Source organism: Camelus bactrianus, chromosome 32, assembly GCF_048773025.1.
Source record: "Camelus bactrianus isolate YW-2024 breed Bactrian camel chromosome 32, ASM4877302v1, whole genome shotgun sequence".
In the NCBI taxonomy this organism is placed as follows: domain Eukaryota; kingdom Metazoa; phylum Chordata; class Mammalia; order Artiodactyla; family Camelidae; genus Camelus; species Camelus bactrianus.
In genome coordinates, this window is record NC_133570.1 from 2642233 (window position 1) to 2666153 (window position 23921).

General features: G+C 54.1%; 1 protein-coding gene and 1 long non-coding RNA gene across 3 annotated transcripts; one reads left to right on the plus strand and one right to left on the minus strand.

Moving 5' to 3' along the window:
• Positions 1-23: 23 nt before the first annotated feature.
• Positions 24-1739, minus strand: LOC123614922 (uncharacterized). The gene is made up of 2 exons (XR_006722428.2): positions 837-1739; positions 24-315 (listed from the first exon to the last, which is right to left on the minus strand). It is a non-coding gene; the product is annotated as an uncharacterized LOC123614922 (long non-coding RNA).
• An 81-nt stretch (positions 1740-1820) lies between these two features.
• SLC15A4 (solute carrier family 15 member 4) lies at positions 1821-22394 on the plus strand. Of its 2 annotated transcripts, XM_074356086.1 has the most exons (9): positions 1821-2381; positions 7797-8077; positions 11748-11853; positions 12053-12163; positions 12596-12673; positions 13096-13264; positions 17888-18043; positions 18841-18999; positions 21389-22394. In XM_074356086.1, the coding sequence occupies exons 1-9, from the start codon at positions 1857-1859 to the stop codon at positions 21535-21537; spliced, it is 1734 nt and encodes a 577-aa protein (XP_074212187.1). In that variant the 5' UTR covers positions 1821-1856; the 3' UTR covers positions 21538-22394. The 2 variants fall into 2 exon arrangements, with proteins under 2 accessions (XP_074212187.1, XP_074212188.1); XM_074356087.1 differs by lacking the exon at positions 11748-11853 and having other exon boundaries at positions 1825-2381; positions 11995-12163.
• Positions 22395-23921: the final 1527 nt, after the last annotated feature.

The window sequence follows — 23921 nt, forward strand, 5'->3', positions numbered from 1 at the left end:
CGAACTTCAGCACTAAGTCATCATATGATAACAAGGCATTCAATGGCTTTATTTTCATTCCATGGTTAATGCTAATGTTATTCCACCCTTTGCCTGAGTGTATCATCTCGTCAGCCTTACGACAAATACTCGCAGGTTTTGACAGCTGGAGTGCGGGGCAAGCTCTGGACTAGGAACCAGTTATGAGCCTTTTACTCAGGTCTGATTTCCAGAGATTACTAGATGTGAGGCCCTGGGCAGGAAACCTGAAGGGCTCTGTTTTTTCCCCTGGTGAAATGTGGATACGGATTATCCGCTGTAGAACATCACAGGAGTCTCCAAAAAAAAAAAAAAAATAGGTGAATGTAAGATGTTCCTCCGGCACTGTTTACAATTCAACAAATATTCAGTTATTCATTTATTCAGTTAATTCCACACATAACTATTGTTGGCAGGTGCTGTGCTAGATTTTAGGAATACAGCTGTGAGCAAACCAAACAAAATCTCAGCCCTCCTCGCTTTGAAGACAGCTACTAAAGAGTTTCACAAAATTAATACCTATAAACTGTAACAGGTATTAAAAAGTACAGTGTGCTCTAGCGACATACAGAAAGGGGACCTGTTCTTACGTGGGAAGATCAGGAAAGTGACATCTGAGCTGACAGCTGCAGATGAGAGCCCTAATGGAGGGGGGGGGGCAAGCCCTACTTTGGCATTCAGTTCTTCTCTCATTAAATATTCATCTACTGCCTGGTGTAGCCCAGCGCCCCGCTAGGCGCCGGCCAAGGTGTCACACACTTAGATAAATTAAAAAGTTAATACGTACTACTTCGAGACTTTTAGGAAGGACTACTTACCCCGGCAATCCCACTTCCTAGGTAATTGCTTCCTCCGGGTTTTAGCTGCAGTTAAGGATCGGGAAGAAGCCCCGGGTCCCAACTTCTGAAGCCATGCAGGGGGCCGTTTCGGGGGGGGGGGCGGGGGGCACTCTTCCACGCCACCACGTGGCAGGCACCGGTGTAGGTGCGGGGAGGGGGCGTGGTGAGGACCGAAACACACAACCAGCTCCCTGAGATCATGGAGCTCATAACTGTGGGGACCACGGACGTGGTGGGGACAAAGGAACAAACAAACAAAAAAACGTGGCGGACACTGTGGAGAAACTGAAACAGAGCAGCGGGATGGGCGAGGATCCCCTTTAGACGGGCTGGTGAAGAACGCTCACAAGGAGTCAGCACTCGAGTTGAGGGCTGAAGGCAAACAGGACGCCGGCCCTGTGACGCGGAAACGGGCACTGAGCTCGGCTCTTTCTCGGGCCGCGGTTCTCAGCGCGGGCGAGCTGGCTCCCGGGAGCTATTTGGAGACGGCTGCGGCTGCCATCACTGGGGAGCGGGGCGGGCCGGGATCCAGCGGCGACAGGAGGTCAGGGATGCCCCGAGGCATCCTCGGTGCACAGGAGCCCCCACGAGGAGCGCTCGGCTCGCAGAGTCAGCGGACGGAGAGCCCCAGTCCGCGGCAGGAAGGCCAGGGGCCGGGGCAGGACCAGCGGTCGGCCCGAGCCCTCCAGCCGGGGGGCCCGCAGAGGCCGCGGCACGGAGGAAGCCTGGCTCAGTGCCCGGCTCCGATTTCGCTTTCAAAATATTTTCTGCGGCCACACCCCGGCCCTGGGGCACCGCCGTGAGTGGAAGCGAGCCCACCGCCCCACAGACTTCCGGGGCGGAACCGGAAGTCCTTGGCCGGCTTGGCGGCCGGCCCGTCCAATGGGGACGCTCGGGGGGCGGGCCCACGCGGCCGGCAGGGCGAGTGCAGTCTCGCGAGAAGGGCGGCAGCGGCGGCAGAGCCCCGCAGATCCCGGCGGAGGGGCGCGCGGCGGGCGCATGGCGAGCGCGGGCGGCGAGCGGGCGCCGCTGCTGGGCGCGCGGCGGGCGGCGTTCGCGGGCCGGCGCGCGGCGTGCGCGGCCGTGCTGCTGACGGAGCTGCTGGAGCGCGCCGCCTTCTACGGCGTCACGGCCAACCTGGTGCTGTTCCTCAACGGCACGCGCTTCGGCTGGGAGGGGGCGCAGGCCAGCCAGGCGCTGCTGCTCTTCATGGGCCTCACCTACCTGGTGTCGCCGTTCGGCGGCTGGCTGGCCGACGCGCGGCTCGGCCGGGCGCGCGCCATCCTGCTCAGCCTGGCCCTCTACCTTTTGGGCATGCTGGCCTTTCCGCTGCTGGCCGCGCCCGCCACGCGCACCGCGCTCTGCGGGGCCCCGCGCCCCACGCGCGTCGGCAACTGCTCGGCGCCGCCCTGCCCGGACGCGCCCGAGCGCTACTGCGCGCCCGCCGCGCTGTCCGCGCTCGCGCTCGTGGGCCTGGGCGTGGGCGCGGTCAAGGCCAACATCACGCCCTTCGGCGCGGACCAGGTGAGGGGCGCGAGGGGGCGGGGTCGCTGGCAGCCTCCGCAGCCCCGAAACGACTGGGGCCAGCTTGCGGTGGGCCCTGGCGGGGGCGGCTGCAAAGACGGGACCTCAGTCCTACGGAGGGGCCGTCGGAGTTGAGACCTGGAAAGACAGCAAAGGAGTTTCCGGACTGGGCATCCGCAAGTGCAAAGTCCCGGGGGCCCGGCGAGAGAGAGGACACCCTAGTCGCTGCTGTAGCGGCTGCAGTGGCAGCGTGTTGCAGTGCATAACACAGAAATATGTCGGGTCAGCATGTACTGGACACCCTAAACTTACGGAAGGTTGAGTGACAAGTACATTTCAAACAGAAAAGAGGAAGTGGGAAGAGGTGGCTGGCAGGAGCTCCGTGATGTGAGGCTTGGTAAAGTTTGAGGTGTTTTGAATACAGTAAGAAGCCTTTATGGGGTGTGAGCAGCCGGCGTAATGGCAATGTGATCTGATTTATGTTTCTAAAATTTCAGCCTCTGTAGCGCAGGGGCCTGGCAGGTGTGTCCTGCGAGCCAAATCTGGTCTACTTCCTGTTTTTGGAGGGCCCACAGGCTAAGAATAGGACTGGTGGTAGGTTTTTAAATGATAAGAAAAAAGTGAGAAGAATATTTTTGTGCCAAATGAAAATTAGGTAAAGCAAATTCCAGTACCCATAAAAACTTCATTGGAACCCCGCCCTGCGTGTTCCTGGTCACATCGGCTATGATGTGGCTGCTTTTACAGTACGGTAGCAGAACTGAGTAGTTGCGACAGACTGAATGTCACCCAAACTTTAAAATATGTACACCCTGCCCCTTCACAGAAAAAGGTGTGGACATCTCATATAGAAACTAGGTTGGTTGTGTGGGAAGTGCTGACAGCAGACATATCAGGTAGGAATCAGTTACACAGGCCAGGTGAGAGATTATAGAGATTTGGACCAGGATGGAGGCAGTGGCCATGGAGTGAAGTGAGTGAATTTAGAATAAGTCATGGAGGTGGAGGGGGCAGGAATTGCTGGCGGGTTTTATGTGAGCAATAGGGAAGGTAACTCCTAGGTTTTTGTGCTAAAATAGCCATGTGATTGCAGGCATTCACTGAGGGCTTACATGCATCAGCCCCTGTGCTCACTCCTTTGTTAGTCCATGTGACACCTCTGCCGTTCCTGTGCCCATTTTACAGATGAGGAAACGGAGGCTTGAGAGGTTCACTCATTTGGCCAAAGTTGCAGAGCTGGTTTGTGATGGAGCCAGGATGCAAGAGCCTGGCCTTTGAACTTGAATCATACCTGTGTAAGGTGACACCTTATAACGATGTAGGAAGTAATAGTTGCCCAATGTCCTGGATTCTGTTTCCTTCTCCACACTGGGGAATGTGCTTCATATAGTTGAACTCATCTGAACCTCATGTGAATCTTACACCCATTTTTTTAAACGAGGAAATGGAGGTGTAAAAAGAAATGATTCCTTTTGTTGGTGGTGGGTAGTCAAGCCGGGGTGTTAATCTGGATCTAATTTCTTAGTGTTTCTTAATTCTAATTTCTTAAAGGCATCCTGTGATGGTGGCTTTGGCCTTGGGTTGCCATCAGCTCACGGGCCAACGCTGAAGGCACGGCACTGGGAGCACAGTTCTCCGTCTTTGAAAAACTCAGCCACAGGACTGAAGTGCCCTGAGTGTTTGGTTGATGCCCCTCACCGCCCTGAGTGCTTTTCTAGCACTGTCTTACCTAAGCTTCCCAACAATTTCTACCCCGTAGTTGTCCCTGTTTTATAATAAACAGAGGCTTAGAGGATTTGACCTGCTCAGGACCACAGAAAGTGAGTGGGGGAGCTGGGTCTGGACCCAGGAAGTCTGGCTTAAAAGCTAGTACTCTCCAGTAGTTAATAGAAGAGTAATTTAATATTCCTTAAAAGAACTGAGTGGTCCTGAAGAGGTTTTCTAGAATGCATGACAGAATTTGCACTCTTTTGATAAGTAATTAAATGTGGACATTAAAAAGAAATGTCCTTTTCTGCAAGAGAGCTGGCCTAATCTCTTCTAACAGGTCACCTTCATGGAAAAAGGAGGACCACTCCAGATTCAAGGACATCAGAGAGACCTGACAACCAAACGCATCATGTGCTTCATGACTGGAGCCCAGATTTTCAAAAAACCGTTTCTTGGGAAAGTGGGAATAATTTGGTTACAGACCACATGTTAGGTAAAATTGCAATGATGTTAATTTTTTTAGGTGTGATGTGGTCTGTGGTCATGTAGATGAACAGCCTTATTTTTAGGAGATTCATGATGAAATCTTTGGGGTGAAATGTGTGCAACTTATTTTTAAATAGTTAAGCCTTAAAGTATGTCATAATATGTATATGTATGTATATATACACACACATGTAGAAAAACAGGAGTAGGGATGTAAATGAAGGGTAGAGAAGTGTATATTTTACTATTCTTTCAACTTTTCTTTACCTTTAAGTTTTTCTAACATAAGAAGTTGAGGTGTCTGCACCGTGGACAAAGCAGCTGTGGTCTGTCCATGTCGTGGAGCGTCCTTCAGTGAGAAGGAGGCAAGTGCCTGCCACAGTGCGGATGGATCTTGGAAACATCCCGCTGATTGAAAGACGCCAGGCACGGAACACCACGTTCTCTAATTCCATTTATATGAAATGTCCGGAATAGACAGGTGCATATGTGTGGTTGCCAGGGGTCAGGAGATGGGGACAGAGAAGGGACAGTAAAGGGCGTGGGTTTCCTGTTGGTGTGATGAAAATATGGGACTGGATGGTGGAGGTTGCATATCTGTGAATAGACTAGGGGACCACTGAGTTGTACAGAAGGGTGGCTTTGTTGGTATGAAGTTTATTTCAGTGGAAAAAACATTTAGAAGGTTGCTTGCTCCATGCCAGGTGCTGGCTGGTCCTCGGAGGGGATTTCAGAGGCCGACCGCGAGGTCCCTGCTGCTGGGTGCGAGGGTGTGGCTCCGAGCCCGGAGGCCAGGCACGAAGCCTGCCAGCCTGTCTCTTTGGCATCTCCTGGCCTTTCTCAGTGTGAGGAAATCTGTTTTTTTAATGTACTTTTGTGCGTCTCTCTCACTCATGCCGCCATTGTCTGCGATGTGGTGCCTCCGGGAAACATCCTGAGTGAGAGATGAGTGGGCTCAGGCTGCACAGCTCTGAGAAGGCACTCGAGATTCCGAGGGTGATGCGTTTTGATGTAAATCACTGTAGCCCCATCTTCTCCCCCAGGGCTTACCCTTTTGCAGAGGTCATGTCATTCTTAGTGCGTGGATCCTGTATTTGAAATGGCGAACTGAAAGAAGAACTTAGTTACAGACAAAGAGAACAAAGATACTTCTTTTTTTCTAGAGGGGAAAAAATAGTTGCACTGTTGTGCGTTGAAAGGAATATTTCCGTATCGGCCAACTGTGTGACTCACTTCGCAGAATTCTGTTCTTTTATCTGTGCTTCTCTGAATTAACAGCGGTGGTGGCTTTGGACCTGTCACAAGACACTCTTGTTTACCCCAGGGAGGGTGGGGCGTGGGGCCGCGGACAGAGGGTCAAGTACTGTGACTAATACGAAGTGAAGGCTGCCGGCCGGCCGGTCCCGGGCACCGGGGGAGGCGTGTGATGTGCAGTTTGTAGGATCCAGCTTCCCATTTGTTCCAAAAAATGACTGTTACGTGGTTATTTGGGGCCTTGGGAGGAGTCTTCGGGTTCTAAAGTGAGTTTGGTGAATTACGCTTGGCAGTTCGAGGAAGCGGCCTGCCAGGTTTCCGCAGTTCGTACCGTGCGGCGCGGCTGGGGAGGACGGGCCCACTGCGAGTTCTTCCAGTTCAGACATAAATGGTCTGCGTTCTGTTTACGTGTTACGTTTACTGGCCTTCTTCCCCTTCAAGCTTACTCCCCCCCACCCTAAATACTTGTTTTTATATCTTTAATTATGTTTTCTCTGTAACTGGTTCCCTGCTCACACTTTTTTCTTCTCTCTGGGCTGTTTCCAGGACGGCATGAACCTTCTGAGTCCCTTTTAGTAACATCTGAACACGTTGTGTCCTCGTGAAGAGCCATCAGTCTTAGAGATCAAAGGCCCTTCTCCACACAGATCATTTATTCAGCAGGCAGGCCAGCATTTGATCTAGGACCTCGGTTCAGTTCTGATGTGGGTGGGAGTCAAGTTTAACATCCTGCTGAGAATGTGCAGTTTATTTAAAACTCAGATTTTCAGTTGGAGATGGTGGTTACCAGATAATTCAAGCATAGTTCTTGACATCACAGTTACCGTGTTTAATCATTTTGGAGTAAAAGTTTTTGGAAGGGCACGTGATTTTGCTCTATACTTTAACATTAAAAAATAGAGGTTAAAATGTCATATCGTGTAACATGACTGCTAAAAAGATGGGGAGGGCGGTTTGTGCATCAGAATTGGTTGTTCAGGCCCCCATGGGAAACCTCCTCTGTTACTTAGAAGAGGAGATTGCTCTGTGGATCAGAATGCAGATCTGCTTCTGCAACAGAACTTGTCTAACCTTTCTGTAACCTGTAACTTAAGGGTGAGGCAACAGAACTTTCCAGTCCAGCGGCAGCCCACAGTCCTTGTACCCAGTCCCACAGCAGCCTTTAGCTTGCAAGTCCGTGTAGAAATTTTATGAGATGAAACTGGCCAGAAATGACTCAGGCCAGTGCAGAGCTCATGCTGGTGTCCACGTGGCCAGAAAATCCATCTTCAGGGAAGGAGGTTAAGGGGTGCCCACCCCACATGGACTGTCACCAACAGGATGGGCTCCGACTGAGAAAGTCTTGGGGAGGAGCTGCACCGAGAATCACCTGTTACCTGGTGCTTCTGTTTGTCTGAGTTCAGGAAATCAGTGATTTTTTTTTAGCCTTCCAGGAATCTCGGTCCTTATCAGAGTTTCTGCTGATTCCACTGATAGCCTTCCCGGTCTAAAGACAGCATGTGGTTTTAGCTTCGGTCTGTAATTTTCTCTTTGCGCCAGATTTATCAAGGCGTGAAGCTGTGTGGCTGTCAGCACAAGTGCCCTGGAAAGTTGTTTGACCCCAGAGATGGGGAGTGGGCAGGCCTGGAGTGTGGGTCCCGCAAATATGCATTTTTAAGGAGCATTCCAGGCGTTTCCGAAGCAAGAGGTCTGCGGGCGATACTTTGAGAAACTCAAGGATTTATTGGATGTAAGTGCAGTTAAGAGAAGGACTCCTCAGAATCTGTAGTAATTAAAAGCGTAAGATACATTTTTTTTTTGGCAGGATGTATCGTTAAACACCGTTCTGATTACGCTGCATTTCTGAAGGCGGTGAGGGCACCAACAATATCTGTATATATAGTGATATATATTAAAGCATCGCGTGTGTTTTTCGTCCTTGAAGATCATCACAGGTTTTAAGTCTCTTTCCTCCTGTCATTTTAGGTTAAAGATCGAGGTCCAGAGGCCACGAGGAGGTTTTTCAACTGGTTTTACTGGAGCATCAACCTGGGAGCCATCGTCTCGCTGGGCGGCATCGCCTACATCCAGCAGAACGTGAGCTTCGTCACCGGCTACATCATCCCCACCGTCTGCATCGGCGTGGCGTTCGTGGTCTTCCTCTGCGGCCAGACCTCCTTCGTCAGCAAGCCTCCCGACGGCAGCGCCTTCACCGACATGGCCAAGATCCTGGCGTACTCGTGCTGCCCACAGCGGCGGCCCAGCGGGTGAGCGCGCCGGCCTGCTCACGGCCCGGGCTGTTTCTCGAGGCTCAGCCGTCACCCTCTGTCCTGTGCTTACTGGGCAGGGGCGGGGGGGGGTGCGCTGGGCTGAGGTCAGCCGGCCCGGCCCGTGGCCTCGGCTCGGCCCCGGAGGCGGGGGTGGTGCTGCCCCTCCGTCTTGCAGACGGGCCCGCAGGCCCGCTCCTGCGTGTCGTCTCTGACCTGCCCCTCGCTGCTGGCGGGGAGGGGGGCTCCCGGCTGCCTGGTGTGGGAAGGTGATGAACAGGCTCGTGGGGCGCGTCGAGGAGACAGGATGGTACTCCGCACGTTTCGCTTTTCACTGTAAAAAGCTTTGCCGTTCATTTGAGTGGAAAACTGAGCAGGCGCTTACTTTGTAGGCCCCTCTCTGTGCTCCTTAAGCAGCAGGTCGCGGCCTCTCGCCTCGGGTCAGCAGCTGAGCAGTCCGCCTGGGCCCGTCCCCCAGTGCTCACCCCGGTCGCGCCCCGGCTGCTCTCTGACAGGGGACTGACGGCAGAGGTCTGAGACGCAGGCAGGGTGCCTCCATCACCCACCTTGCAGGGGACTTCCCAGCTTTAGCGCCGTGTGCCCACAAGCTGAGGTTTTACCGCTGGAAGTCCCAGAGTCCTGGGCAAACTGTGACCGACGGTCGGTCCCCCTGGACGCAGATGAATAAGGGAAAGTCCAGGTCTTAGCTCACAAAGAGACCTCGGAATTTTCTTGTTGTCACATATTGAAGTACCAGTTATGTGCAGTAAACCCACCCCGTTTAGCGGTTCGGTTCTTGGAATTGTGGCAGGTTCATTCTGCCATGCAGCCACGGTGCAGTCAGGATATGGGGCTCATCCGTCACCCCAGGAAAGTCCTGGGGACCGTTCGGAGTTGAGCCTCTCAGGGAATGCTGCGATCAAGGCAGGCACTGAGGGGGGCGGTCAGTCCCTGGGCTGGAAGCCGCCTGCTCGGCCACAGTGGGGACAGCACCCGTTGCAGGAACGTCCTGCACGCCAGCTCCAGACCTGCCCCCTCGTGGCTCATCTGCAGGTGCCTCATTTATGTCCTTGGAGCCATGGTGAAGGTCTCATGTTCCTCCCACGTGGTCGATTTGAAGCTGTCCCCAAATAGCTTCACGGCCCTGCCCCTGTGCCCCAGGCTGACCGTGTCTGGTTTCTGCAGCTGTCCCCGTGCGGAATTCCAGCACAGCTCCTCACCAGCCTGGTGACCTGGAATTCCAGGGGTCGGTGTGGCTTTCAGACTCCTAATTCAGAGCTGCACGTGGTGGGACCACACTGGGCCAGCACCTCGTTCTGATTGGGCTGAAGCAGGGTTTCAGATCCTACGTGTTTATCCTGTAGATTGAATGCCCATTAGCAAAGTGCACGGTTTGTGTGTCCGTGGGTGGCACCCGGCAGGTGTTTCTGCAGGGGCGCACCACTGCTTTGTGGACACTGGCGTTCTCGGGCACAGGTGGAGCGGTGAGGACGATTTGGACTTAGGAGTCTGGTTTCCCTTCAGGTTTGTTTTTGGAAGTCTTTGGCCCAATTACAGAAGGACTAACCCACGGAAGAGCTGGTGGTCTCGAGAATTCTCCAGCCGTGCTCTCCTCACGCACACGCTGGGGCTCTGTGACCTCGGGCAGGTGCGTGACCTCGCGAGGCCTTTTCCTTTCCGCACAGCGGAAGGAGTCTCCTCCTGTAGGACCCTCGCAAGGCCTCCGCGAGCTGGTCAGAGCCTGGTGGAGGGTCCTGGCTGACAAGGGTGCCTGGGCGGAAGGCCGGCTCCCACAGCTTAGGGGAGGAAGCACGGCACGGCGCCGCGCGGGCCCCTCCTTGCTCCTGGCTCTGATCTCCCAGCCCGACCCTAGTTCCTTTCTGGTCTATGTGGGCCTGTGCTTTGAAGATGGTGTAATGCTGATTTCAGATGTGAAATCCGCGCACCATCTGTTCAGTTCATCAGAGTGAGTGGAAACAGTTCTGAGCCCTCTCTGAGCTGAGAATCTGAGGGCCGAGGGCCCGTTTTCCCGGGAGAAGCACACGCGTATGCACGCAGCCCCCGTGGGCGGGCCCCGGGGGAGCACGTCCGCCTCCTGGGTCCTCATCTTGTGCCTCGTCATCTGTGACTGTGGCTCCGTGCTGGACCCTCGTCTGTTACAGAGTAACTCACTAATAATGTGTGTGAACTAGACCACGTTACTAGGTGCGTGTTCGCGTAGCAGTTTCTAAAAACATTTTAATGATACGACGCAAGTAATATAGCCGGGTACCCTTGTGCAAGGTTCTGTGTGTGAAACGAAGTTGTGATTTGACATTTGGTTGTATTTAGAGAAACATGGGTGGTCCGAGGACGTGCGTCATGGAGAGGAGCAGTGTTAGGTGCACAGGGGCTTTACAGGTACGTTTTTGGCCAAAGGAAAAAAGAAACAGGAGAAGCTCGGAGTGTTTTCAAATGAAAGTATGAGTGTTACCTTTGGAATTTAGCTTTTCACTGGAGTGTGTTTTTCTGATTATTTTCCTCACTTTCCAGACCAGCTTCGTAAGGACAGAAAATGCATCTTTTTTTTTTTTTTTTTACTTATTTCTGTATCCTCAGCACCCAGTTAGAACAGAACCAGGCAAACAGTAGGTGCTCAGTAAATGTTTGCAGAATTGAATTTAGTTCTCTGTCCGAAATTTGGCTAAAATATTAAGTTACAGTTTTCAGTTTTTTGGTTTTCCTTACTCTGAAAGTTCAGATTTAAAATGTCAGTGTTAAAAGACAAAAATGATCTGCAGTAGTGGTAACTCAGTAAGATGGGACAGGAGTTTACAAACCAGAAAGCAGACGGCCACCGTTTGTATCCAAGTCCCAGAACGGGAAGAATTCTCAGTGGTAATTAATTATCTCCCGGGATTTGGGGTTTTAGAGATTGGCGTGCAGTGAGAACTTTTTTTTCTGTTTTACCTGTAAGAGCCAAGAGCATGTTTCTCTGCTAGAGTGTTTTGGGCCAGAAAAGGCCTTGGAGTCACCCCGTAGGACCTGTTCATTTTACAAGTAGTGAAAGCGGCCCAGGGCAAAGCGAGTGGGGACGGGAGGCCCGGGTTCCGCACCGTGACCAGCGGGCCTGAGTGCGGGAGGATGCCCGTGGTGGAGCCGCGGGGCAGGTGGCGTCCTGCAGTGGTCAGGGCCTCAGGACTGTCTAGGGTCAGGACCTGCCCCAGCTCTCGGGCTCTGTGACCGGGAGCACGTTCTTTACCCTCTCTGTGCCCTGACTTCCTACTCCGTGCCGGGGGCCGGGCCGAGTGTCCTGGTGCCTGGGAGGGTTGTGGTCAGGGCTGACTGCCCCCGGGTGATGCTGCCCAGGTCCCCTAATCTGAGAGCCGGTAGCCTTCCCTGCTGGAGCAGCGCCTCCCACCGTCTCACCGCCAGGACAGCAGGGCACTAAACCCGCACAGTTTTGTAACAGGGTCAACGTTGGGCGTCCAGTCTCGACGTTATAAGTTACCTAACTGAAAATCCAGACAAATCAATACGGCACAGTATTTTTTTCAAATAACACCCCAGTGATGCAGCTGATGTCATCGTCACCAGCTTCAGATGAAGCTGCAGGCTGTCCCCAACATAGCGGGACGGGGAGGAGGCCTCCCACCTTTCAGGCAGTGATTGGTGATCACGTGTCTTCCAGCCTGGTGGAAGAATGGTGGTGGCTGCCGTCACACTCTGACCGGAAGGTCCTGGGCAGCTGTCTCAGTACCTCCGGCCGCGTTCAGGAGCCTCGGTGGCTGTGTTTGGTGGGTGCAGTTAGTAGGTATTGGAATGAAGTTTAAGCAAATTCAGTACAGTTTCCGACTCCAAACTTAATTTGTTACCAGATAATTGGTTTCTGGGGGAGGGGTGGAAGAAAACTAATTCCTTGATTTTATCTCCCCAAGTGAAGGCATTGGAGTCTTTCAGCAATCTTCTAAACACAGTCTGTTTGATTCATGTAAGATGTCTCGAGGAGGGCCCTTCCCGGAAGATAAAGTGGAAGACATGAAAGCTCTTGTCAAGACTGTCCCCGTTTTCTTGGCTCTGATACCTTACTGGACAGTGTATTTCCAAGTGAGTGCCGCCAGCAGGGTCCGTGTCCCCCTCCCCGGGAATGCCACCCGGCACTCCTTCGGCTGTCTCCGCGGTGCGCAGGGCCCCCTGCCTTCTTCGCCATGAGTGTCAAGGATCCTAGAGTCTTCTTTTTAGTTACAGACTCATTTTTGCCGATATAAATGTTTTGAGACCTTTTCCAGAAAGAGGCCAAGAGTGGGGATGTTTTTCCCAGCCCCCCTGCCCCTTTTGACTTGGCTTCTCACTGGGATGACTTCTTATTTCTTTTTCCGAGTTGGTCTCCGGGCTACTTTTATGATGACCGAGCCACTGACCTGTCTGTTTTCCACCCTGACCCTTGCGAGCCTCGTCTGGATGTAGCCCGGGGAGGGGCGACCCGCTCAGGTGTGTGTGTGACGGCCCACGTGTAATGACGCTGCTTTTTACACCCAGATGCAGACAACGTACGTTTTACAGAGTCTTCATTTGAAGATTCCAGAAATTCCCAGTATTGCAACCGCTCATCATACGGTGAGAGCAGCGTGGTGATCTGCAGATCGCCACTGGGGGTTCCAGGACGGGTGATTCTCCCCCCACCAGAGGTGCCCTGAATGACCGCGCTCAGCACGCACTGAACGCATTCCTGATGAAAGGAGTGTTTCCTTCTTCCCAACACTGGTTTTCCGTTGGTTACGTCGTTTACTAGATTCAGTTGAGAACTGGCAGTTAAACTGTAATTAGTATTTCTCCTGATTCTTTTTTCTCCCCAATAAAGCACAGAAACCCAAGTGCAAATCCCCATAGAAATCAGTCTTTTCTCGGTTCCAGTGCCTCCAGACAGACTTTTTTCCCAGGAGGTTCTTGAAATAAGCTTTTCTGGGTTGTAGACGTTAGCCGTCGTGTAAGTGACCGCGGGAAAGTCAGCCCATGCCTTACGCGATTTACAATTCCAGTTTCCGGCGGCCTGGCTGACCATGTTCGATGCCGTGCTCATCCTGCTGTTGATCCCCCTCAAAGACAAAGTGGTGGACCCCGTCCTGAGGCGGCACGGCCTGCTGCCCTCGTCCCTGAAGAGGATTGCAGTCGGGATGTTCTTTGTGATGTGCTCGGCCTTTGCCGCAGGTAAGAGGCCCTTTCTGCCTAAGCGGGCGTGGCAGCTCGGTGACATGCCGTGCGCCACCCGGAAAGTGTGTGCGCTCTAACAGAGAACACGTACGGGTTATTTTAAACCTGAGTGGTGTTCATTTTCTGGTTTTTTGTTATATGAAGTTTAAGGTTTTTTCCCCAAAGATTTGTCTTTTTTTTTTTTAAAGCGCTCTCACCAGTGAAGTACTGTGGAAAGTGACTTGGGTTGAATTGAAGGAGGCTTGTTGTCTCCTGCTGATGTAGATTTTAGACGACTGCGGATTGCTGGATAGATGAATTTTTGTAAATTAAAGGTGTCACATAATCCTTAAAGCTGTGATTCTTATGTCAGGTCCATTAATCGGCTTCCTACACCCCAGACCCTTTGCATTTTTATGTAAAATTTCATGTGCATTTTCCTGGGGAGAAAGGCTTTTGGGGTTTTTTTGGTTTGGGGTTTTTTTTTATTTTAAGTCAAATACAAGTTTGTGACCAGCTTCCATCCCCTAGAAAAAAAGAAAGAGGTTAAGAACCAGTGCCTCAGTATTCCAGCACCGCTAAGGGGAACTGTCCTCTGGGGGGCGCTACATTCTGTTTTCGCAAGTCTCGGATTCTGAAGCATAAGCTGAAATGTCTTGTGCCGAGAAAGCTGAGGTGTCTCTGACTGTCTCACTTGCTTTGGAGTTTCTCCTTTGTTAGTATTTGAAAATTATCGAGCCGCAAAATAGGTTAGGTAAATGACAAGACAAAAAGAGCTGATGCTCCTGAATCACCTATAAACCATCTCTGTTACGAGGAGTTGACTGTTGAGCACTGCGGGGACGGAATTTAATATTCTCCAGTAGCGCTTCCCAGCAGCCTGCATCTGCCATCACCAGCGCGAGCACATTGATACAGCACTTAATAGATTAAAAGAAACGAGTCTCAAGGCTTGAGAAATCTATATTCCAGACGCCAGGACATCTTAGAAGACAGTTACGTTTTCTCTTGATCAAATAGGTAATTAAAGGAGGCCGTGTCTGGAAGCAGCTCTCGCTGTGTGCTTTCTGTGTAATTCCCTTCCTCTTCAGTCTAGCGGCCCCCGAGGGGGGCGGTGGGGAGTAAGCCGGAGCAAACAGCACTCTGATCGCAGGTTTGGAGATGCAGCATCAGTGACGGGCAGAGTAGCTGTGCTGGAGGTGGTGTCCGGCCGTCTGTCCGTCTCTTGCCTCCCCGAGCGCCTGCTCTGTTCCTGGAGTGGGGAGCCCCCTCAGTTCCCCGGCCGCGCCGGTCGCACTCCAGGAAGGGGGTCCTCGTTCTCCCCTGGGGAAGGGGAGGCCCTTAGTTTCCTGGGCATCTTCTAGCAGACTCTAGATTTGGGTTCCTTTAATGCCAGCTTCTCTCTCTGTTTCTTTAAGGGCTGACTCGCTCCTGTGGGCGGCTCTGAGATCCACAGGGTTGTTCCAGTGGTTTCTGTGCTGTTTATGCGGGAAACAACATGTGACTGAGGGTGGCCCATCAGGCAGGCAGTGCTGCCTTTTAAAAGAGCTGGCCATCCAGGGCAGTTCCCTTCCAGAGCTGGGCAGAGCCAGACAGCCTTCAGGTGGCCGCTGGCCCCCATGGGGGTGCAGGTGCTTTGCATTGCGGTGACCTTGGCCACTCAGAACTTCAGCATCCGAATCGACGACTTGGAAATGGATAACACCCACTATGCTGGCATTTTAAAGAGGCTTGCTTTGCCGACTGACCAGACATTGACGTTAACTGTCACTGGTTCAGAGTTTGAATGTCGTGTAACTTGACTGAGGCACAGTTCGTGAAATCTGATGTAAACATTGCCAGGTGTTCCATGCAGTTCATTGCCAGCTCTGGCGAATATTATTTAACCGGAACATTAATGAGGATTGAATAGAGACGTGAAATTATTATAGCACACTGAAACTTTGATAGGAAAGAAACCTGATTTGAGCCTTATTAAGAAAAACTAAGTGAAGAAGACCATAAAAGTCGGGGAGGGCGCAGCTCAAGTGGTGGGGCACGCGCTTAGCAAGCACGAGGTCCAGGGTTCAGTCCCCAGGACCTCCTCCAAAAATAAATCAATCAATAAACCTAGTTATACCCTCCCCCCCCCAAAAAAAAAACCAAGAAAAAAAATTTTTTAATTAAAAAAAAATGACCATAAAAGCATATCATAGAAGCTGTGCTTGTTACACAGAGGGAGGAAAAAATGCCTCAACTGCAGATGAGCCGTCCCCCCTTCCACACACACACACACACACACATATACACACATACACACATATACACACACACACATACTCAAAGGGCTGAGTTTATGGTTCGATTAAAACCTGCAGCCGTATTATCAGCGTGCCCGCACGCCTGTCCGCGGTGAGCGTGTTTGGCTTGGTGTCAGGGTTACACGGTGTCATCACCTTTTCCTCAATTTCTTACACGTTCTGTTTTCTCTTAAATCACTTAAGCTTTTAATTTTTTTTATGTCCCTAGTAAATCATTTACTGAGTTTTAGAAAAATGGTTAGAGATAAAAATAGTCTTTCAAATAAATCTGTTGTGTTTCCTTCCTCATTTCTGGTTTCGTGCGTTTATGTGCTCGTTTTTAAAATTAGGCTTGTGCAAATTGTGTGTACTTTATAACTTTTCCATGGATGTGTCTCTTGAATGTATCACTTGATTGTTTCTATGTTTTCTATGTGAAGAGTAAGAAACTAACTTCTACTACCTTGGGTTTGTCTTGTGATTTTTCTTTTCTCCTTTCTCGAGTTAAATGCTTCATTTTCTGTCTGTTCCTCCGCGTTTGGTGGTGAGAACCGTGCAGTGTGTGAGTCTGCCTCCTGTTACTGCTGCTGTGCTGGGGGCTTGTGTGCTTTGATTTGTTGTGGTGGCTTGGTTTTTTTTCCCCCTAAGAATATTGAAACTGGGGGTTTGATCCAAGAGTAATTTCAGAGAATTTGTCTTCATTTCACGACGTCAGTGTTTCTGTCTGTCCATGTGTTCGTGAGGAGCCAGGAGAGAGTGTGGCTTCCTGATTCCTGCATCTGGATTTCAGGCTTCCTTTTTGGCTGGTATTACTTTTCTAAAACCTTTAGTGGGGCACTGCCTGGGCGGGGTCGTTGCTGTCTGCTGTCAGCTGTGTCATTTGGGGTCCCTGTAACAGGAGCCCTCAGCCCCGGTGCTGCCCAGGGTCACAGGTACGCTGGTCTGGGCGGGGCCTGGTGACCAGAGGCACGGGTCCCGTCTGGACTCTCCAAAGCAGCATGAAGGTCCTGAAGTTCAGGACCTGGGTCTGCCCGGGAAGCTGCACTTGACCTTATCCAAACGGCGGAGAAGTGATTGCCCTTGGGTCTCTGGTTTGCAACCCTCGCTCCAAGCAAAGCCGCGTTGTTCCGTCTGCAGCTCTGCTGAGGACCGAGGGGCTTGTGTGTCTGAGGTTCCTGCTGCGTCTCCAGCGGATGACGGTGTTTCACTCACCGTGAAGGTGAACGACTTAGGTCTTCCCCGGGGACCACACGCGCCACCCACGGGAAGTGGCCCTGTGGTGGGAGGTGTGAGGGCCCATTATTTCATTTGCAATTAGACTTCTTTAAAAGCAAAACTTAGTGACATCTGTACCCTAAGAACTGGGTCCTACAGATTGCTGCTTTAAACTTTATTTTGATTGGCTTATTTTTTGTTTTGTAAAGAGTAGCTCTTTCCTATCTTATTTTCCCACGCCTTTCTCTCCTCCGTGACAGAGGACTGACTGTCCAGTGAGGTCTCGGTGCTGCTGAGAGCAGAAGTGGGTTTGCAAAGTCCAGTTTACGGTACCCGCCTTATCCTTGGTTTTGCTCTCCGTGGTTTCAGTGACCCCCCTGTCAGCCGCAGTTCAAAAATACCTACATTACATCCAGAGAGTGAGACCACGTTCACATACCTCTTATTGTGAGCTGTGTAATATTGTGATTGTTCTGTTTCACTGTTAGTTACTGCTGTTAGTAACTCACTGTGCCTGGTTTACGGAGTGAACGTTCCCATGGGCTCGTGTGCAGGGGGACCTGGTGTAATAGTGGGCGGCACTGACCTCATTTCAGGCACCCACTGCAGGCCTTGGAACGTGCCCCCCGCAGGTGGGGGACCACTGCACCGCGCTGCTGAGGGTAAGCCGCCCGTACAAGGAAGCTAGCGTTACAACGAGCAGTGGTAGTTGTGACAGTGAGAACAGGGAGTCAGTGCGTCAGCCTAAATCTGTTACCACAAAGGGGGAAGCATCTCAAAACGTGTTACCTTCTGGGAAGTAAACAGCATGGCTAGCTTTCCCCTACTCCTTCTCTGAGAAGAAACTGAAGGAGTTGAGGTGAGCGGTCAGGGCTGAGGGTTGCGTTAAGCACGTGAACACGGGTCTTACGGGCACCGCAGAGCGCCCCATGAAACGTGCGTGTGGAGCCTGCGGTTCAGACGCCTGCTCAGGGAGCTGAAAGCAGGACACCCTTCGGTGGGGGCTCTGGGGGAAGCTGGCACTGGGCGTCAGTGTCCTTCCGTGCACTTCTCAGAGCGACCGGCCGACACTTGTACCGCGCGTCTTGTCACCTGGCTTCACGGCAAGTGTTAATGACGGCTCCACTGACCTACTTCTGAACTCTAGGAATTTTGGAAAGCAAAAGGCTGGACCTCGTTAAGGAGAAGACCATCAACCAGACCATCGGGAACGTGGTTTACTACGCGGCCGACCTGCCCATCTGGTGGCAGCTCCCCCAGTACGTGCTGATCGGCGTCAGCGAGATATTCGCCAGCATCGCGGGTGAGGCTCCGCCCCCGCTGGGCGCGGGCGGCCCGAGGGCCCCGTGGGAGCGGGCGGGCGGCGGCGCCTCCGAATGCGCCCGGGGAGGAGATGGGACACCTCGGCCGGGGTTCTCCCTTCCCGGCGTGCAGACAGCAGCACCCCCGCGACAGTCACCTGCCGCCGGGGAGGAAGGAAGAGCCGCGCGGGGGGGCTGCTCCCGGCTGGCGCTTCCACGGGGGCCCTGCCTCGGGGATCCGTCCCGCCGGGCGCTCGGCCTCTTCCTCCGGATTTATCTCCAAAACGCGCGCACACAGGCCTCTTTCCCGTGCGGAGGAGCCGCGCTGCCGCGGGGCCGGGCCGGCTCTGCGCAGGCCTGTTCGCGGGCGCTGCGGGGTGGGGGGAGTTAGCGACGCCCCCCACCCCGCCCCTCACCGGCTCCGGCCGGCCGCCGACGGGTCCGACGGGGCGCCCTGCGCGTGGAGCAGGTGCACGCCTGCAGCCTGCGTAACGTAACGGCCGTAACTGAGCTTACACGCGCCCCTGTCGAGGCTGTTCTAAGTGACACCGCCTCTGAGATGCAAGTCGCAGGTGGATCTCCCCACTTGAGCCTCGTTTTAACCCCCCGTGGAGAACGTGGGAAGCTTGCTTCTTCACCCCTTTCTCTCCAGAAGGAGCAAGACAAGGCAGGGCTGCCGTCGGCTGTGAGCCGGGCATCGACTTAAGCCCCGTGGAGTTCTGGGGACAGGTGTGGCGAGGGGGCCCCGCGCACGTGCGCGCCGGGCTCCCCTCCGACTCCGCCCCCACCCTCCCCGCAGGCCTGGAGTTCGCGTACGCGGCCGCCCCCAGGGCCATGCAGAGCGCCGTCATGGGCTTGTTCTTCTTCTTCTCCGGCGTCGGCTCGTTCGTGGGCTCCGGGCTGCTGGCGCTCGTGTCCCTCAAGGCCATCGGCTGGATGAGCAGCCACACGGACTTCGGTAAGGCCCCTGCTCCGGCGCTGCTCCGGCGCTGCTCCGGCCCCGCCTCACCCCGGGCACTGACCGTCCTGGGGGCGCTGGGCCCCGGCCCAGGTGGGCCTCCGCCTCCACTCCCGCCCCGCCCCGCCCCGCGCAGTTCCTGCGGAGCGCTTGATTCATGGAGGCCTTCTCCACCTTCCTGTCTGGCACTAAGTTTGTTGTTGTTGTTGTTTGTTTGTTTTGATGGAGGGACTGGGGATGGCGCCCAGGACCTCGTGCATGCTAGGCACACGCTCTGCCACTGAGCTGTGCCCTCCTCCCGCCCACGTCTAGCGCTGTTCTTAGGAGGTGAATGAAATCTCTCACCGATTTCCCTTCACTGACCGTGGTTCCATATTCTTTTCCTTTTTTCAGGCAGTACCTTTTAATTCTCTGCTATTGAAAAGAACAGAGGTGTGTAATAAGTTACCTGTTTATAAACAAGTAGTACTCCTGATCGGTCATACTGGGGTTTTGCAGGTGATTCCAGCAGGTGGCGTCTTGGTGAGGGTCTTGCTGTTTCTGGATTTGTGATCGCCTTTAATCAGACCCAGGGGACGGGGATTTCTTTCTTTGTTTTATGTTTTACTCATGAAAACCCCCGTATTGGGATTCCTTGTATGGTCGTGTGGCATTTGCTGTCCTGGCACTTAGCTGCTTTTAGGTTATAAATCCCCTTGAAAACCTGATGAATTTTTTGTCTGGGAGAGACTTCCTTCAAAGACAGGCTTGTTACAAAGGCCAGACCTCTGTGATTCTTAAGATGTGGGTTCTCCGTTTTCTGTTCTGCTTTTCAGTGTATCGTGAAGGTTTGGTTGAGCTTTGTCATTCTTCCCCCTCGTTACTAAGCTGACACCTCATAGCTTCCCTGTCATTCATCCTCTGCTTCTGCCGGGTAATCGGGGACGTCTGTGTGAGGCTTGCCTCCGGGGCGGGTGCACGTGCGCTGGCACGCACATGCTGGGCCTGGGCGCGGGCACTTCCGCGAGAGGGAGACGCTGTGCGGTGGGTTCTGAAGCGGCCACCTCCCCTGGGAGCGCACGGCCGGGTCTCCTGGCCCCACACAGTGACGGGAGGTTGAGTCCCTTGTGTGCACTGCCCCGTGTCCTGGGGGGTTGCAGGCGGTAGCATGGAGGCACGCTACAGGTGGCTGTCCAGTGGTTGATTTGGGGAGAAAATGGTGCCAGGTGACCCCCCCCCCCAGAATAATTCTTACTGCTGTGGGAGGAGCGGCAGGTGTCTTTCCGGAGTCCACCTGCCTCCCCGCCATCCCTGCTCCTCCCAGCACAGCCCCCACCCCTAGGTCCCCGTGGCCATGCCTTCAGGGAGGCCGCAGGGCTGGCTGGTGACTTGGGGGTGACTTCCTGTCCGGCTCTGGGGCTGTGGCTGGAGGAAAGGGCCCTGGAGGCTCCCCCATTGCCTCCTCCTCTCCCCGCCCTCCCGGTGGGCCTGCCTGTCGTCGGGGTTTAGATCGGGGCTCAGTCCCTACCGTGGGCGGCACTGCTCCTCGTGCTTCTAAGCGGTCTAGCCGCAGACCGCTGGGAGGGCTTCCTCGGGGCCTCTCAGTGACCCCCACCCCTCTGTTCCGATGTCTGGCAGTGCTGGCTCCTGGCGGCCCTCCCCTCTGCCGCCCTCTCCCACCTGGCGCTCCTGCGTTGTCCCGGTGACCTCTTCGTCATCATTTCTGCGGAGCCTCCACTGTGCGAGGAAGTCACAGTGCCTTTGGGTGTTCTGTTGATGGTGTTGTGTTCGTGGGGCTCCAGTTGGAGGCTGTCACGAGTAAGGCGGCTGGAATGTTCCTGTGCGTGTGTTTGGTGGACACGGGGCCTGAGGGTCTGTCTTATCACATGTGGAAGACTCGGAAGTTACCGTGTCTGTGTGCAGTTACCTGCTGTCTTGGAAGAGGCCCGGGAGGTTCTCTGAGAGCGTGGTGGGGGAACGGCCCGAGAGGAGACTGGCCACACTGTCCCACCTTTGCTTCTGGTGGCAGGAGCTCAGTCGGGTAACTTCCCCCCTCCCCCCGGCCTTCTGGGGGGAAGATTCTCACATGAAAAAGGCTGACTGGGCCTCTCCCCGGCGGCCAGGCCCTCCCCGGGGCGGCTTGAGAGCCGCGTCCTTTCACAGGAGAGGTCATGGAGTTTGAGGACCCGGCCCAGGGCCTGGGTCGAGATGCAGCTGACTTCACGGTGGCTTTGAAAACAAAGTGCTTGTGTGTTTTGAATCAGAAATAGGATTCTTTTTCTTTTTTTTCTTTTTTTTTTTTTTAATAACCGCAGTTAAAAGTCACCCTGACCTTAGCAGGACCCAGAGTTCAATAAGTCAAACCTCTTCCGACCCTGAGCGCAGCTGACATGCCGTCTCTCACCCCCAGGCAACATCAATGGCTGCCACCTGAACTATTACTTCTTCCTGTTGGCCGCCGTTCAGGGAGCCACCCTCCTGCTCTTCCTCATCGTCTCCGTGAAGTACGACCAGCAGCGGGCCAGAGCCGGCGGCACGCCGGCCCCCAGGAGGGCCTGACGCCCCGCGCCCCCCGGGTCCGCCGGACGTCGGGCCCGTCGGCAGGGGCGCCGGGGAGCGGCGAGGTGACGTCCCCGCCGTGGCAGGCTCCCCGCTAAGACTTGCATGGTACTGGATTGGTGTCTTTCCTTCCAGCCGGTGACCTAGGTAAGTGCCTTCCCGTGGAGTGTCTCCTGTCACCCCGCACCTTCCTGGAGCAGAAACGCGGACGTGGCCTCAGCTCTGAAGAGCCCCGCTCGCCCCGCGGTGGCTCCCTCCCCGCCGATCACCCACCGACTTGGGACGCGACACCCTGAATCGTAAACAAGTTTCATCTCCTTCCCATGAAGCGTGGTCTTGCTTTCTTCTTCTTTTTGATGAATAAACGTCTATTTATATCGCGGAACGGGAGGACTTGCTAAGGAATTCAAGAGCGTGGGCAGGTGCTGCAGAGGTTCCGTGGAAGAGCCGCCTTGATGGCCACAAGCCTTGGCGCGGGCCGGCAGAGAGCGCAGCTCACCCGCTGCTTCAGACAACACTTGTTTAAACCGCTGACGTTGCTTTTTTGTCATTTCCTTAACGTGCTCCCTGGTTAAGGAACGTTAAGGAGCACGGCTCCCACCACAGTCCGCAGAGTAACTTACCGCGTTTTAACCTCGCGGGTCAGCCCTCGTGTACGCTTTCACTAGTTTGCCGCTGAGACCAGAGACCGTGGGGGATGGAAGGGAAACCTTCTGAGCAGCATGGGTGGCATTAAAGATGACCGGAGGTGTGAAACGTGACGTCAGCTGTCGACGGTCACCGACTTGGGTGGCGTTGGTTTACGTGTATGCAGGGTTCTGATTTTGTTAATAAACTATTCTTTGTTCGTTGCTGTATTTTTTGGGTATAACTTTACTGTAAACCGCACCTCTAATTTGGGACCCAGCAGCTACTTCCCGCCTGGCCTGTCCCCGGTCACCGTCTGCTTGGCGTTTCTGTGTGGCGGTCACGCGGATCCCCGAGCTGCCACGTAGAAGGTGTAACGTCTCCTGGGTCAGGAGCTGATGGAAGGTCGCAGTATAAACCCCTGTCCCTGACACAGCTCTTTGATTTTCTAAGAGAGTGACTGTTGAGCCTTCTCTGTAGTAAAATACAGTTTTATATGTGGAGGAAAAGAGTGGAGATACACAGAAACCCCACTCTTTGTAATACAAAGTACAGAAAAACTGCAGAAAAATACAAGGAAATCTTAACGGGTGGGGGTCCAGACAGGTTGAAGACAGGACTCAGTGTAACACTAGTTCTCAGAGGCGCTGAAGGTGTGAGTTTGGGTTTAAAAATAAACGAAAAGGGTTGAAAAGCACCACTCAGTACATTATCCTCCGGAGACCCAGCTCTGTCCTCAGGACGTACTGCGCACGGACACTGTTAGCCCATGCCGGCAAGAAATAGCTCTTCCCTGTGAGGAACTAGCCACGAAGGGAAAGGGCCGGGTGATGGCAGGGCGGCCCCTCCCCGGGCTCCGTGCGGTGCGGCCGTCCTGGGCGTCCAGCCTGCAGCCCGGGCTGGGGGCCAGGGGTCAGCCCAGGACAGAGCCAGGGCCACCCTCCTGCCAAGGGGAGTCTCTCCAGAAGGTCAGTTGGGTGAAGGACAGACATCCTCTTAATTTTTCAACTGAACTGAAGAGCGTGTGCGGTTGGGTTCACCACGCGGCATGATCGCTGCCTGTGCAAAGCCGGCGTGCTGCTGTGGGAGGCTGTGCGCGGCTGCACGCCCGCCCCGCATGCCGTGATGTGTGTGTTAGCCGCTTCCGGCAAACGTCTGTGCGCCCCACTTGCGGACGCGGGTCCCTGCTGTCCCTTCCCCGAGGATGGATGGGGCGGCACTGCACTTCTGCTCAGTGTCCCGGGCGGCTTGTGAGGGGACAGAGCTCTCACACAGGACCTGCGGGCCTGCTGCGTCCTTACGTCCGTCCTGCTTCTACTGCGGGGGTCCCGCCTCCAAGCGGCCGTGCTGGGGTGGCAGGCTGGGGGAACCACAGCTCCGCGTGTGCGGCACCACAGAGCGCCATGGCGGCGAGTCCTTTCAAAGCTGCACTGGGCCTCGTACGACCCCCTGACCACCTCTAAATGCCAGGTAATAAGAACACAGGTGGGCGTCAGGATTACCACGTTGTGCCACGCAGTGCCAGGCAGCCCCATCACTTGAAAGTCAAAGCACGTCAGAGGGGAGCCGGGTTCTGTGGGCATCAGAAACCGCCGCCCCCCGAGGCGTCTGCTGTTACAACCGGCCCGAGGGCTCCCGGGCGTTTCCAAGGGGAGTGACGTCACTTGAGTGGATTTGTGTAAATGCTCATTGTTAACTCCTTGCCCTTTTGGAAACAAGGCTTTTTTAGAGGAAATAACACATAAAACGTGCTGTGT

Coding starts and splice junctions, on each gene's coding strand:
- SLC15A4 (XM_074356086.1), top strand. CDS start 1,857: ATGGCGAGCGCGGGCGGCGAGCGGGCGCCGCTGCTGGGCGCGCGGCGG. Junction 8,078..11,747: donor CCACAGCGGCGGCCCAGCGG/GTGAGCGCGCCG, acceptor CGTGTCTTCCAG/CCTGGTGGAAGAATGGTGGT. Junction 11,854..12,052: donor AGCCTCGGTGGCTGTGTTTG/GTGGGTGCAGTT, acceptor GATTCATGTAAG/ATGTCTCGAGGAGGGCCCTT.